The sequence below is a fragment of the Quercus robur genome, chromosome 4 (genome assembly GCF_932294415.1).
Source record: "Quercus robur chromosome 4, dhQueRobu3.1, whole genome shotgun sequence".
NCBI classification, from domain to species: Eukaryota; Viridiplantae; Streptophyta; class Magnoliopsida; order Fagales; family Fagaceae; genus Quercus; species Quercus robur.
The window spans coordinates 1,384,305-1,400,535 of record NC_065537.1 but is presented as its reverse complement, the minus strand read 5'-3'; the positions used below and the strand labels follow the sequence as shown (position 1 = coordinate 1,400,535).

The following is a 16,231-nucleotide window of genomic DNA, read 5'->3' as shown; positions in this document are numbered from 1 at the left end:
TTGTCGGGTTCAGACCGGTCCCTTATATAGGGAGCCTGGGGCGGTTATTTGTCCAATAACCTCCCCAGAATTTACGGAAGCCAACACATCCGGGGTTAACCGCCTCAACGGATATAAAAACTATAACCGCCAGTGGGAGTCAACTTATTCAAGTGTTGTGCTATCGTCCATCTGGTGTAGAACTGTTTGGTCGTCCAAGGGTATCTGATGGCCGCTCATGGACGACCTTCATGGACGATCATATCATCCATGGGAGACTTAACTTATAGAGTGGCGCTGTTGTTTAATGGACGTTTCTCCTCCTTCTGGGTTGACTCTTTGATCAACCTGCGCTGTAAGCTCTGGACGAAACCTTTGGACGAGCTGGAGATGGATTATTTTCCGCTTCTCTATCAGTATCCAATTAATTTTTTTTCCTCTCACCTATGCTCCCTTAATGCTCTCTTCATCGAGAAGAAGAAGAAGAACAGATCCAACGTTCACCATGATATCCAACATCAACCTCCACCAACCCATCAACACCCAACTATCACCGATCCACCACCACAACCCATTTCAACATTTGGTAATTCAAACACAAAATCAAGTCAAATACAACTCAAAATCAACCCAATTTCCACCGGAAAACCCATCCCAAACCCAACTAAAAATCAACCCAAACCAAAATCAACTAAAAATCAAACCCATATGAGAGAGAGAGAGAGAGAGAGATGTCGCCATAGCTGCTGATATCGCTGTTGTCTCTAAAGTTGTTGTCAATGTCATTGGAGTCATGTGTGGGGGGAGGGGAGTTGGGATGAGAGAGAGGCAAAGATTTGAGAAATTGAGAATCGCGTGCATTGACTATTAAGATGAGAGAGATATTAATGAAGAGATAATAATAATAATAATAATAATAATAATAATAATAATGATTATTTAAATAAAATGAAGTGTATAATAGATAATTTGATTTGAATATTTTATAAAAATGGTTGTGTAAAGTAAAAAATGTAGATTCTTTTTGTAAAATAAACATAAATTTTTACACTTGCTGGTGTGCTTGCTCTAAAGATGCCCAGAGCTACAAGCCTACAACTACTAAACATAAATAAATCACTTTCACACTTGTTATCATGGGTAGCATACTAGCATACACAAAAATATAATGGTTTAAGAGCATGTACAGAAACCCCAAATTTTAGCGAAAGTTCTTCTAGTTTATAAACTAGTCCAAATATTTAGCCTTTTCAACTGTTTAATTAAACTAATCCAAAAAATTTTAGTTTTTATAGTTTGACTATCCATGTTTTTTTTATCTACACAAGCATTAGACTCAATAGTCAATACTCTATTTCTTACTTCATTTTTTTTCCCTCTCTCCCCTCTTTTTTCTCTCCTCTCACCTTCCCATCCACCACAATAATGCGGCTGCAATTTCTACTTTTCCGGTGTTCATTTGTCTTGTTCTTGATTTGCCTTGTTGAATTTCAAATTAGTTCAATTTTTCTTCACTCTTTCCTCTCACCGTCCCCGCCACTCCGCCACACCCTTTCTTTATTTCTCTTCTTCTATCTCATTCTCACGTGCCTTCCCTAGGGCCTTTGTTCAACCTTTTCTTTAAAGTATTGTCCATCAACCCAAATCCCAATATTTCAACATACAAAAGTCTCATCCCCACCATATATTCAAAAATATCTTTTCAGCTCTCTAATCTCTATGTCTCTTGTTTCTCAAAAAAAAAAAAAAAAAATCTCTATGTCTCTTCTATTCAAAGTTTTCATGACTTCTCTCGTCTCATTTCCCTAAAAGTAACCGCTTCTTGTTCTTGATTTGCCTTGTTGAATTTCAAATTAGTTCAATTTTTCTTCATTCTTTCCTCTCACCGTCCCCGCCACTCCACCACATCCTTTCTTTATTTCTCTTCTTCTGTCTCATTCTCACGTGTTTTCCCCTAGGGCCTTTGTTCAACCTTTTCTTTAAAGTCTTGTCCATCAACCCAAATCCCAATATTTCAACATACAAAAGTCTCATCCCCACCATATATTCAAAAATATCTTTTCAGTTCTCTATGTCTCTTCTATTCAAAGTTTTCATGACTTCTCTCGTCTCATTTCCCTAAAAGTAACCGCATTAATTGCAAAATTTTGGCCTATTTTACATTAAAAAAAAACTTATTTTTTTTTATTTTATATATTTATTTTTATAAAACATTTACATTAATCTATCTATTCTACATGTCTATTCAATAAAATATTTATTTTTTTTACAAATTTTTAATTATTTCCTCACTCTCACTACTCTCTCACAAACCTAACACTATCAAAAAATACTAAAATATTAAATACACGAGTTACAGTAACCATGTATATATGCACGGTTATTGTAACACTTGTGCATTTTATGCACAATTTTACACCCATTGATGTATGTGTTTTTTTGCTCAAAATGTGTAAAATTGACTACTTATTATATTTTGCAAAATTATGCACGATCTAATGCAGGGTGTTAGATACATTTCAACACACTTTTTCACTCACACATATATCAAAAACATTCAAAATACCTTACTCAAACTTAGTTACCAAACGGGTCTTTAGTCTCCAACAATGGCTTAGTTCCAACTTCCAACATCAAACACCAATCCCACTTCATCTACACAAACACGCAGCTGATACAAAACAACCAACTTCATTGATCTTGATTCAAAAAAAAAAAAAAAACCCTTCAATGATCTCATCTCCAACTTCATAACATCAAATGTCAAACCCAAACACTACCTCAGCCACAGTGCCACATATAAAGCTCCAAAGCAAAACGCACAAAATAAAATTCTTCCAAAATTAAAACCCAAAGGTAGGGACGGACTTAAGATTTTAAACTAGCGAGGTCGAAGTAAAAAAAAAAAAAAAAAAAAAAAAAAAAAAAACTCCAAATAGGCATACATATATTATTAAAAAATTATAAATACACAAAATCTTTATTTCTAAATATATTAAGATGCAATTATCTACAAACAAAGATAAAAAACAAAAACAAAAACAAAATAATGTTTTTTTTTTAATACTAGGCTGGCTAGGATTTTTATTTTTTTTAAAATTAAAGCATTTACAGTGGTGGTGCTAAAACTTTTAGCTTTTGGCACTTCAAAAAGTTACTTTATCTATTTTACCACCTTACTTTACAATACACCCAATATCAAATGTTCTATTTCTTTTATCATTTCATTGAAAATAATATAAACAACTTATTAAAATAATAAACGAAGAGAGAGAATGTGAGTTTTTTAATTGAATGAAGAGATATAATCTTGTTGAGGTCTAAAAAATCATAACACCAAGGCCCAAAAATAGCACAATGGGCCAACCCCATGGAAAGTAATATTAAAAGAGTTGAGCTCACCACAAGGGAAAAGGATGGTAAGTCCAAAAGATTTGAAGCCCAAAACCCATGGCCTTAGGGCCCATGAAACAAAGGGAGGAAAGAAAAAGGCCTAGTCTGCCGAGATCAGAAGATCAAAGGGAGTCCAATGGAAAGAACTAGGCCGAGATACCTAGAGGCTGCTAGGGGCTCGGGATCCTCGGGACGTGCAGTACAGCTAGGGTGGGATTGAGAAAACTCAAAAAGTGTATCAAGAAACACAAGGAACGAAGGACAGATATGTTCTTCTTAAGCACCCAGTGATGTAGCAAGGAACCAGAAGGCTTGGAGTAGCCATTCAAGAACAAGGGGGGTGGTACCTCGGGGAACCCAGAATGAAGAACTATAAAGGGAAGTAGTTGGGAAAACCTTCAACTTGGCAGGAATGGATTCCGCTCACTTGGGAAAAATGACAAGAAGAAGGACAGCCAAAAAAGTGAGTATGAAAATGTAAGAAGCCTTGAAGGAAGAGAAATTGGAGGTCAGCTCCCTAAGGACACCTCAGAATGGAAAGTCAGCAAGGGGCTTTCAGGGAAACAGCACCAAAAGGAGAAAACTATAAGAAACAAGAAAAGGACCAGCCCTTTGAGTGACTGGCAAAACACGGGCTCTGGTACCCAAGGGAGCAAAAGAGGGGAATCAGTGGTACCCTAGACTGACACTATAAAAGGGGAAGACAGCCAACATTGAAGGGGCATTCAAAATTATTAAATCATAACAGAATCATTGAGAAAACTCTGTCAAAACTCAAAGAAAGTAGTAAAAGAAAGAGAAATATTCCTCGATATCCCAAAATAGCCACTATAGAACATACTTAGATTCAAAGGGATTCAAACTTTGCAAGTCTTAAAGGCTTGGATAGCCATCTAAACCTGTAATTTTTGAGCTTATTTGGACCTTATAACACGTCTTAGTGAACACATTGTAATCCACAATTAAGAAAAATAATGAAATATTTCACATTGATTTAAGGATCCTTAACAATTATTTTGTGTCTTTCTTCATTACATTGTTTTCCTTTATTGTTTCTTGTTGTTCAATACATATATATATATATATATATTCTTGCTTGCTAGTATATACGTATTGTAGGATTCTTGCTCTGTGTACCACTTGGTTTATAAACATCCCATTTAGCTGCGATAAACCAAGTTCAATCCCTTCAAACTACAACAAAAAGGCCCAGGGTCCTTGCTTCAACTTGGGCCTGGACATTGTCCAAAAAATGACCTTCACAAATCTTAATAAAATATTGTATTTTATTTTTAACAATTTACTACAATCAACTAGTATTATACAAGTTTACTGTAATTGCAAAAAATTTAATTTTAGCTTCTCTTACAACACATGATTTTTTGGTTCTATGGTAGTAAAATAGGTTTTTTTTTTTTTGATGAAATGCAATCACCATTGTGAATGTTTTTATTGTTTTGTTAAGTTTTTGGGTTGGATAGTTCCTATTTGGATTAGATTTGCTAGTCTAATTGGGGAAAAGAGGGGTCTAAGGTTTTGGAAAGGGAGCCCAACTACAAAAATAAAATATACAATAACTATATATATATATATATATATATATATATATATAAATAAAATTGGACCTGGGTTTGTCCCTGCTCAAAGCACAAACACAAACCAAATAGCTCAAACACCTTCACCTTTGCCTTCATAAACCCACATACCACAATCAAGACAAAACCACGACCCTCCATTCATCAAGCACTACTCCAAGCGTGGTTGTTGTTGCAGTCACTGCAAAAGGCCCAGCCATGCCATCCATGGATGCTGCTTGAGCCACCACCTAATGCTAAGTGGGAAGCATTGGGTATATCTATAATCTCTCGTAACTCTACTTGAGATTGTTCATTCCTTGAGATTTTGATGTCTGAGAGAGAGAGAGAGAGAGAGAGAGAGAGAGAGAGAGAGAGAGAGAGAGAGAGAGAGAGAGAGAGAGAGAGAGAGAGAGAGAGAGAGAGAGAGAGAGAGAGAGAGAGAGAGAGAGAGAGAGTTTTTTCCTTTTTTTTTTTTTTTTTTTAAAATTTATAATTCTCTAGCAAGGACCAGAGCATTGCCAGGTCTGGCGAGGGTCCTCTCCAATGTTAAAATTGTGGGACAAAATATTGAGAGTGATGCATGTGTTTTTTTAGCCTTGGGTAAATTGTAAATTACACCCTTAACGTTTGGGGGGGGTGATTGGATTTTATACTCTGAAACTTTAGAATTTAGATTTTACCCCCTGATGTTTAGGGGTGTTTAGATTTGCACCATTTTAGAATTTGGATTTTACCCCTATATTTTAGGGGTGATTGGATTTTACTCCTTAAAGTTTGGGAATGTTTAAATTTTACATCCTAAAGTCTCAGAATTTGAAAGTGTGAATTCCAAACACTCCCTAACATTAGGAGGTAAAATCCAAAGTTTGAAATTTCAAGGTATAAAATCCAAACACCCCAAACTTCAGAGGGTAAAATCCAAAATTTGAAACTTCAGGGTGTAAAATCTAAACACTCTCAGACCTTAGGGGTGCAATTTGCAATTTACTCTTACTGAAATATTAAAATAACTACATTGATGTGAATGCTCTAACCTATGCTTTTAAAACCCTTTGATGGAACAAAATCTTATTCAAAGAACTAAGTTAAAGACACTCTTTGTTTTTAACGTTAATCTTTATAAACTCCTTCCATCAAGGAGTTTATTATTAACAACGATTATTAAGTAACTGATTACCTTATACATATTCATAATTAGACTCCTAAAAGGATGAAAATTTATCTATCACTTATATTATTAAATATATATTAAAATAAATCTAAATACATAAATTAATAATTGGGATAATTTCTTGTTACATTAAATTTCCTAATGGAGATAAACTTGCATTCTCGGTTCTCCCACCAAGCCCACGTAACATTTAAATAACTTAAAATGGGCAATTGTAACTATGATATGACTAATGTATGTACTTCTAATGCCATCTAGTTATAAAATGTTCGCTCTCAAATAAAGAATCCAATACATAATTACTCAAATAAAAAATTCAATACATGAATTATGACAATTATGCCCTTGATTATAACAATACCTCCTTCCTTTTTTACAATATTCTTCACGTGAGAATTTTATGAGAGCACTAGCATTAGCTGTGCTAGGCCAAATGCTATTTTAACATACAAAAAACTATTTTTATCTATTTTAACACATAATTTTACAATACACCCAACGTCACATCTTCTATTTTAAAATTCAATGCATTAAAATAATAGGGGTAATTACACTCCCCTCCCTTGGGGTTTGAGAGAATGACACTCCACCCCAAACTTGAAGGGAAAAAACACTATCCTCCATTGAGGTTTGAAGAAACTAACACTCATCTCCCCCCTCCCCCCCCCCCCCCCCCCTTCTCTTTTGTTTATATTAGTAATGATATGTTCTAAATTTTTATAAGAATCTCTTAATAAAAATTTAACCATGGTTAGTAAAAATAATAGCCAATAAATTTAGAATAAAAATGCAGAATATATTAAGCACCAAAAAACTTGCAACAACAAATCTCTCTCCATAACCCATTGAAAAAAGAAAAAAAAAATAATAAGCAAAATTCATACTTAATATTTTAAAATACATTTTAATTGAAAATTAAAAACAAAGAATTTTAATTACGAAATAAGATAATTTGAAAACTGTCCTTAAGCAAAGGGCAGGTTAGTACACAATATCTTCAATAATAATGCAACAAAATTTGGTTAATTGAATATCAATGGGAGGGAAATGTTTTTTTCCTTTCAAGTTTGGAGTGAAATGTCATATCCCGAAACCTCAAGGGAGTGAAGTGTAATTACCCTAAAATAATATAGTCAATTCATTAAAAAAATATAAACAACCCAACAAAAATATTCATTTCTTTATTTCACTCTATCTTTCTCTCTCTATGTCTAAAGCCTTGTCCTTATCTCTCTCTTCCCCTATGTCTCACCTCTCTTATAACTACTTCTCCTTCCCCTTTTAATGTTTAAAGGGAGTGGTATTTATTCCACTCCCCCTACTTAATTTTTAAAACATCCAAATAAGGGGAAGATTTCAATTTCATCATTACCCCTGTCTCTCTCCTTACCCTTTTACCCTCCACTCTCATTTTCCTACAAACTTCCAATTGGAATAGGATACTCTCCATTTTAAATCCCTTTTATTTCATCTATTTCTTAATTAAGATATATTTTTTAAATCTAACTGCCTATAGACTACAACGTCATTTGAAATTATAAATAATGTGCTAGTTATCTCTAAACTAGTTTGGAGAGGTCCAATATCTTTTGATTAGATGTGAATTTTGAAAATCTAATTATTGAATTGCATGTTCTTATTATATTCTCTATCCTTACAAAATTTTAAGAAGATCAAAGATTAATAATTATGTCATCAAAGACATGTTTAAAATTTAGGTTTTTGTGATAAAAAAAATTATGCATAAGAAATAAGTTTATTTATCAAATTATGGATGTGCATGGGTCGGGTTATGTCGGGTTGAGGGGATTTTTCAACCCAACCAAAAAAAATCCAACCCATCACAGGGGTACAACCCAACCCACATGGATCAGGTTGGGTCGGGTTAAACCCATGGGTTGGACAGTTTTTATTTTTATTTTTTTTATTACTATTATTAATAACTTGAGCAGAAAAAATATATATCTCACTTGCCACCTGAGTTAATAAATAAAATATTTATAAACTAGTATATTAACCCAATTATAAACAAATCATATCCAACTGAGTAGATAAACAAAATATACATGAATTAGTATCACAACTCAGTTATAAACAAATAGGAGTGGAATGGGAGAGTGGGAGTGGGAGGCGGTAGAGAGAGAAATAAGATTGTTAGGGTTTGTAAGGTAATTGGGTTTTAGATAGAAAGAATTGAATGTGAAAAAACACTATTAATTATATAATATATTTCTAAATATATATAATTAAAATTTTAAATATATAGGTGGGCCGGGTCGGATTAGGCGGGTTTGTAATTATTATGACCTGTAGCAAACTCGATTTGCTATTAAAAAAAATTCATAACCCAACCCAACCCACTAACCACTAAAAACTATTGGGTTAAGTCAGTTTTAGCGAATTGGTGAGTTGACTGCACACCCCTAGATCAAATAGTGAATAATATTTGATTTGAATGAAATTTGAAGAGCATATTAAGAACATTAAGAACATACAATCCAACAATTAAATTTTCAAAATTCATATTCACTTAAAAAGTATAGGAGGAATTTGAAGGAAACCTTGACCATATATTATTAAATCACACTTTAAAATGCACATATTAAACTTAAATATATTAGTCTACGGTAAGTAGAACAACTAGAACAATATAAATTCTCATAAATAAAAACAATATAAATTACAATGGACCCACTTGAGCTTTGGCCTGAGGAGAATGTAATCTAACAGTCTTAACAAAAATCATTTACTTATTAATTATAGTGCTTCCATTCTGAATTAGGTAGAAAAATTTAGATACTGCTTTCTAGAGCGTGGCTGCATATTATTTTCATTCTGATTCAGAAATTACACTCAGTGTTATATGAGAGCGTCTATCAGGCACGATTAAACTTTGATTCATTGAATGTGTGGACTCAAAGGGATTTGGTGGAATTTTCAGATCATCCCCCTCTCCTTCTAACATTTGAACCACAATTTTCATAGAGGGGCGATTAACAGGATACCACTGGATACACCAAAGTCCCACGATAGCAAGTTTCTTTGCTATCTTGGCATGTCTCTCTTCTTCAAGTTGAATTCCTGGGTCTTCTCCACGATCCAATTGATTGTGAATCCATTCTGGAAAGTATACTTGACTTGTGTTCTCCACTGTAGTATCGATATTCTTTCTCCCCCCAACAATTTCTAATAGTAACATTCCAAAACTATATACATCTGACTTATGTGACACGGTCGTCCCAAAATTCCTAGATAAAACCTCAGGTGCAATATAGCCCATTGTTCCCCTTGCAGCAGTCATAGAAACCACACTGTTTTCTTTGGAACACAACTTGGCAAGACCAAAATCAGAGATCTTGGGGTTAAAGTTTTGGTCTAGCAAAATATTATGAGGTTTGATATCAAAATGTAGAATTTGTTGGTCACACCCTTGATGGAGGTAATCAATTCCTGTGGCTATGCCCAAAGCAATATCTTGAAGCTTCTCCCAACCAAGTGTATGATTCTTACCATTAGCAGAGAATATGTACTTTTCAAGAGATTTGTTTGGTAAATATTCATAAATGAGAGCTCTTCGAAATCCATCAGCGCAGTAGCCTACCAAGCGAGCCACATTAACATGGTGGATTCTCCCCATTGATCTCACTTCATTAATGAACTCTTCACCATTTCCTTTGGAATTGTTGAGGATCTTAACAGCTACAAAGACATCATTGGAAAGGTTTCCTTTGAACACAGTGCCATAACCTCCTTGTCCCAATTTGTCCTTGAATTGGTTTGTTATCCTCTTAATATCGGCATAAGTGTATCTTGTGGGTTTTAGAGCCCTGTAATCCTGCAAAAACTTCTCTATCTGAACTTGGCTCTCTTTTCCTAGTCTATTTGAGCGAAAGAAATGGTAGAGGCCAATGAAGACTAGTACAAGAAGAAAGGAACCCAGGAGTGATCCTGCATGTAAACCATTTCAAATATGAATCCTTTATAAATGTACATAGGCAGCCAAAAGAATAGAAAAGAAAAGAAACTAAGTATGAATAAACAACTTTACCTACTAGCTTTGTCAGTGAACCTGCACAGATGTAAAAGAAAAAGAATTATCATATAGCCATACTTCCAAATTGAGTTCATAGCTTTGAAAACCACTGTAAGCCCAAGAGTAAAGTGAGTTAGGTTCCTACGAGTGCAAAACCAGAATTTAGACTAAGCGGGGCAAACCACAATGACTCGAACCCTTTCCTTTGCAGCATTGATCTCTCATTCTCCCTCTCATCATTCTTTCTCAATTGTTTTCTTCTTTGAAGGCTTTAAAATTGAAGTGCTCATTGCCAAGATCTTTCAGCTCAATTGGCACTTCTAAATGTTCCAAAACGAAACATCGAGGTTCAAATTCCTCCTCTCCCAATTATCAAATTATTTTTAAAAAATAAAATACAACCTTATACTATAATGTTTATTATCAGAATTATGCCCTAAATTTATAATTCTATAACTTAAATTGTTGTGTTTCGAAACAAAAGCAACAGATTCCTTAACATCATTGCAAAAGGTGAATGAGAGTGTAGAGATTAAAAATATAGAAAAGAAGAGAGAGAGGATTAACTTGGACAACATTCTTGAATTAAACAATAAAAAAAGAATGAAAATAATTAAACAAAGTTGAAGAGCTGAGTTCAGAAACACCAGTTACACCACTAACTCATGTAAGCTTCCTTTATATATGAAGAATAGAATTCTATTGAGACCACAAACACCAATAAATAATTACAAAATATACTCTTTTAAGTTTTATCGTGTTGTTTCTCAAAAAAAAAAAAAAAAAAAGTTTTATCGTGTTGGACCCCTTGGTTCTCACTGTAGTGTAAATTCATGCATTAAATTTTTAAAGAAAAATTAGCTTCTCGTATTTTGTGTTGTATAACTCGTTTGGCAACAAAATTAAGAAGAAATTAAGATGGTATCTACATAATTTTTTAGAGGTATTGTGCAAATCAGCTTCCTTCAACCATTCAAATTAGTTAGTTAGGCACGTTTTCAAACAATTTAGAAAACTAACATCTCGAGTTTTTGAAACTCGAGATCCATATTAGAACTCGAGTCTAAAAGACTCGCTTTATATCTCAAGTCTTTAAAACTTGAGTTTCATGCAAAAAAAATTTAACCTATAGTGGCGTTTTTAAGACTTACAGTGACGTTTTAAAACCCTATAGCGACGTTTTCCTGCAAAAAAATTTTTTTATAAGTACAGGCTTAAGGAGTCCTATAGTGGCGTTTTTAAGCCCTATAGTGACGTTTTATAGACCTATAGCGGCGTTTTCTGCAATTTATGAAAATCGAGTCTCTAAAACTCGATTTTCAGCGCAATTTTTTTTCTTCAAATCGAGACTTAAAAACTCGAGTTCCATCTGGAACTCGAGTTTTAGATACTCGAGATGTTATTTTTGAAAATTGTTTTGAAATATGACAATTAACTAAATTGTTTAATATTTATTGTTATTTTAAAAAAAAAATCAATTTTTTAAGGCTTCCCTCCAATTCGTAAGTCTACTGTTCTCTCCTATTTTAAAAACTGACGAATGACACATGGCAAATACACAATCCAAAGGCTAAAAAAAAGCCAGGTCAATTACAATTTTTCTCTCCTAAGAAGTCCCTCTTTCTTCCTCTCCCCCAACAAGCCTCTCTCTTCTTCTCCGTCACCGCTGCCAGAGAAGAAGGGGCAAAATATATATAGAACCATATCGGCAAGAAAGTTACATGAAATGGAGGCGAGGAACAGAGCAAACACGAAGAAATGAAGGCGAAGATGAAAGCCGAGAGTTTGAAGATTTGGTTTAGTATTAGTATAGGTTTCCAATTACTACATCTGGCAACTCATGCAGGATGTGATTTGCTGGCACGCCTAGTGTGACAACTGTATATACTTCCATTATTTGAATAAAGTTTTAAGTTCTAACATTCAAGATGGGAAAAAAAAAATGATTTAAAACTGATAGTAAAACAATAAAATCAAAAATTACATTAACAATAAATAAGTAAAATTTAGAGAGTCAAACTAAACCCTAGGATTTCAAAAATGAACAAATTAAATCCTCACTCTATGTTAAATCCCAAACACAATGTCATTCTACTTAAGTGGGTTGATTATGAATAAAGTTTTTTTCACCCTTAAAATATAGGGTTTAAAATGTAATTTACAGTTAAAATAAATGTAGGCTGTGACCTAATTCTAGTTTCACCCCTGATAATTCTAGAAATTTATTAATTCAATTGAGAAAAAAATTTACAAATTTCCATTTACTGTTGCTTGGACAAATAATTTCCCATAAAATTACAAGTCATGGTTTGTGGAATCTGGCTTAACTAACTATCCCCCTCAAAATCAAACAAATTCCGCTTTTACATATATAGATTGAGGGATAGTTCTAATGGGTCTACATTGAAATAAATTGCAGAAATTAAGTAGTAAATACCTGTTTTATTTTTGGAAATATTTCCCATTGGAGTGTGCCACCGCAATGAAATATACTTCTCGTCATCATAATCCCAATTAAAAGGAACTGGCTCTAAGTCATACATCTTCCGGCAAGATTGCGGCACATGAAAATCACCAGTCATTAAAGCTGTGATTTGGTAATGATGGGTACTGCTTAAGCAAAAGATACGCCTACCCATAACATCATCCCTAAGTGAATCCTTGTGAGTTGAACAATTGAAGAAGGTGTAGTTATGCATGTCAAACTCAAAAGGAGATGAAGTTAAATCGGGGATTCGAACCATTGTTAAATTAATGCAACCATCTAGATCATATAAAGTAATCCCCTGCCCTGTGTAATTGATATCCTTTACATAAAACTTCCCTGAATGTGGCAGCTCGAGCATGGTATGGTTGTCCTCGGTGCAATATAGTTCAAAGCCGGGGTATCCACAATGTTTTGGCCGTTGGTCCTTTAGCCAAAACGGGAACTGGATGGTTGGGCCATCATCTCCGCACCTTGTTTCCTTGCACCCATCATCTGGCTCTACTCCAAACTCAGAAGCATTTGCTAACAGGACAAAGCAAAAGAGAATTATGCACAATTTTAAGGAATTCTCCATCTGTGTTTATGTTACTAATAAAATAGAAGATGTGGTGAATGGTGTATTGATAAATGAGCTGTTTATGTTACGAATGTGAATGCACTAAGATCTTGTGTGTGTGTGTGTGGCAGTAAAGAAAATTTCGAAATTATGCATAGTTTTAATTGGAACCGAAAAGTCAAAAAGTAGTATGGATATGTGTTTCTCTAGACATACTTGTTTCTAATTTATTTTTATGAGCACTCGCTTGTTTCTCTTATAGATTAGTGGAGAGGCTTTTTGAATTTGTGTCAAGGGTCTGATATCTTTTTTTTTTCTTTTCTTTTTTTCTTTTTTAAAATATTTGTTAGACGAGGGTGATCAATACGGCTTTTTTATTTGGGTGTTACTGTAGTAGTACCCTAACTATTCTCAAACTAAGACCTCACACTACAATTGCTGAAAAGCTTGAGGAACATCCTAAGGAGTTGTAATACGCTACTAGTGGGAGAACTTAAACCCATGCCCTGAGGCATAATTCCCCCCCTCTCCTCCTTGGTTCTGCCATTGAGTATGACTAATCCATTTAATTGTTTTCTAATATAATCGATTTTAAATAGAATAGTATTAACTTTGAATTTTTTTAAAAACAACAATAATAAATTTTGCCAGTAAAATTCTATAAGAGATATGTGTATTTCGAAAAGAATTTAGTATTTTTTATATAATAAAAAATTGTTATATTAAGTATTAGAACATTATTAGTATTATTATTATTATCATTATTATTATTGTCACCTCTTTGTTCTTTTACGGATAATTTTTATAATAAGTGTGAGAGGCGAGATTTGAATGTTAGTTCTCTTCATAGAGAAGATTAGGTTATACTATTTTTTTTTTTTTTTTTGGTTTTGATTAGGTTATACTATTAAATTACAAGACTCTTGACATCTTCCAATTATACCATGTCATTATATTATAACTTATAAGTCATTTTGATTCATTTCCAATTAATTTGTGAGATTTTACATAAATTTTATATTAATTTTTTACTTTTCTATTTCTCAAAAAAAAAAATTCTTCTAATAATAGCTTTGTCAAGAAATCCTATTTGGAAGTCAGTTAAATTTTCTATTATTCTCTCATTTGTTCCCTTAATTTTTTTATATTCAAATTGATATATTTGGTAAGCATTTATAATAGAATAATATATATGTATATATAATAAATACCATCTACAAGATAAAATATATAATAGGATGAGTATAAAATAAATATTAAAGTGTAGAACAATAGAATCTAGTTTATCAAAATCGTAAATTTCATTAATAAAATAATTTCCCAACACCATCAAAATAAAACTAGTGAAACCAAATTTAATTAGAAAATCCAATATTATGGATCTGCGGTAAAAATATGATTTTTTATGAGTCTTAATATACCTTGGATAAGGCGCTCATGGGGAAGGAAAGCTAAAATTGAATAATAGATGATTGAAGTTGACAATCTACTGACTAGGAGTCTTGTTTACAAAATTTTAACTTTCAAGTCTTAAATTATAAGAAATGATCATTAATAGTAGTCTGACTTATGGCTCTAAATTAAAGTTCCAAATTGGTTATATTTCTTTTGATCCACAATTTTAAGGGCCTTATTGGGTGGGAATAATAATAAACAATCCATCTATGATATTTTTTTAATTATTTTTTTCAATAAATTTTTTTGCTAACTAAAATTTTTGGGGGCCTTCTTTAATAATTAGACGATGGCCTAATTATTGTTAAAATAAATGTAGGCCATGACCTATTTCTAGTTTCACCCTTGATAATTCTAGAATTTCTAATAAAATTGCAAACCATGGTTGGTGGAATCTGGCTTAACTAACTATCCCCCTCAAACTTATACAAATTCCGCTTTTACATAGATTGAGGGATAGTTCTAATGGACCTACATTGAAATAAATTTAAGAAATTAAGTAGTAAATACCTGTTTTATGTTTGGAAATATTGAGTAAGCATCGAGTTTCTAAGGTATTTCCTATCCTTGTACATTTCTGGCCAAATGCATAGCAGGTTCGGCACATTGGATTGTTCCACAGCAATGAAATATACTTTCCGTCGTGGTCGTCGTATTTCAAAGAAAAAGGAACTGGCTCTTCTAAGTCATACATCTTCCGGCAAGATTGCGGCACATGAATAGCATCTGCATCAGACCATAAAGCTGCGATTTGGTAATGATGGGTACTGCTTAAGCAAGGGATAAGCATAACACGATCCCAAGATGAATCCTTGTAAGTTGAACAATTGAAGAAGGTGTAGTTACGCATGCCCCAAAAATCAAAAGGAGATGAAGTTAAATCGGGGATTCGAAGCTGTCTTGGATCAATGCAACCATCTTGATCATATAAATCAATCCACTGCTCTGTGTAACTGATATTCTTTACATAAAACTTCCCTGAACGTGGCAGCTCGAGCATGGTTTGGTTGTCCTCGGTGCAAGATAGCTCAAACCCGGGGTATCCACAGTGTTCTGGCTGTTGGCCCATTAGCCGAAACGGGAACCCGATGGTTGGTTCACCGTCTCCGCACCTTGCTTCCTTGCACCCATCATCTGGCTCTACTCCAAACTCAGAAGCATTTGCTAACAGGACAAAGCAAAAGATATGAATTATGCACAATTGTAAGGAATTCTCCATCTGTGTTGTTTGCATACTGCTTTTGATTTTTTTTCTTTTTTCTTATGATTACTATGTTTATGGGATTTGTTCCTTCTCCAATAATATGTTGAAGCGACCAAGAAATTTCCTCTGGCCAAAATTTCAATGATTGTGACCCCCTTCCGTGTGTTGACCGATTTCTCGTGGCGTTTATGCTACGCCACTCTCAAATCTCAATGTCTCTTTTCACTGCACTAGAAAACAGAGTACTTTGCTTAAAACTGGCGAAGTAAGAAGTTCCTTTCTTTCTTTTTCTTTTTTCATATTTTTTCTTTTTTCCATACGAGTCTGCACAATCTTCAAAAGCATTTCCCCCTTTTACCCAGCTTTCCAAATAGT

General features: G+C 33.6%; 3 protein-coding genes across 5 annotated transcripts in view; 1 reads left to right on the top strand and 2 right to left on the bottom strand.

Annotated features, from left to right (window-relative positions):
• Positions 1 to 16,231, top strand: part of LOC126720292 (rust resistance kinase Lr10-like) — a 76,515-nt gene that overhangs the window by 13,070 nt on the left and 47,214 nt on the right. The window lies entirely within an intron of this gene.
• The window catches only part of LOC126720293 (rust resistance kinase Lr10-like), a 139,491-nt gene continuing 132,104 nt past the window's right edge, over positions 8,845 to 16,231 (bottom strand). The window contains exon 3 of the mRNA XM_050422626.1: positions 8,845 to 10,068. Coding sequence (XP_050278583.1) covers positions 8,951 to 10,068 — 1,118 coding nt within the window. The 3' untranslated portion in view covers positions 8,845 to 8,950. The remainder of the gene's footprint in view (positions 10,069 to 16,231) is intronic.
• On the bottom strand, positions 12,366 to 15,902 carry LOC126720294 (uncharacterized). Its single transcript, XM_050422628.1, has 2 exons — positions 15,163 to 15,902; positions 12,366 to 13,163 (listed from the first exon to the last, which is right to left on the bottom strand). Exons 1-2 carry the CDS (start codon positions 15,884 to 15,886, stop codon positions 12,517 to 12,519), a joined length of 1,371 nt encoding a protein of 456 aa, XP_050278585.1. The 5' UTR covers positions 15,887 to 15,902; the 3' UTR covers positions 12,366 to 12,516.

Excerpts from the sequence above, each read along its gene's own strand:
- LOC126720294 (XM_050422628.1), bottom strand. The coding sequence starts at position 15,886 with ATGCAAACAACACAGATGGAGAATTCCTTACAATTGTGCATAATTCAT. Across the intron at positions 13,164-15,162 it reads TATTTCCAAACATAAAACAG|CAAATGCTTCTGAGTTTGGA; the intron begins GTATTTACTACT and ends TTGTCCTGTTAG.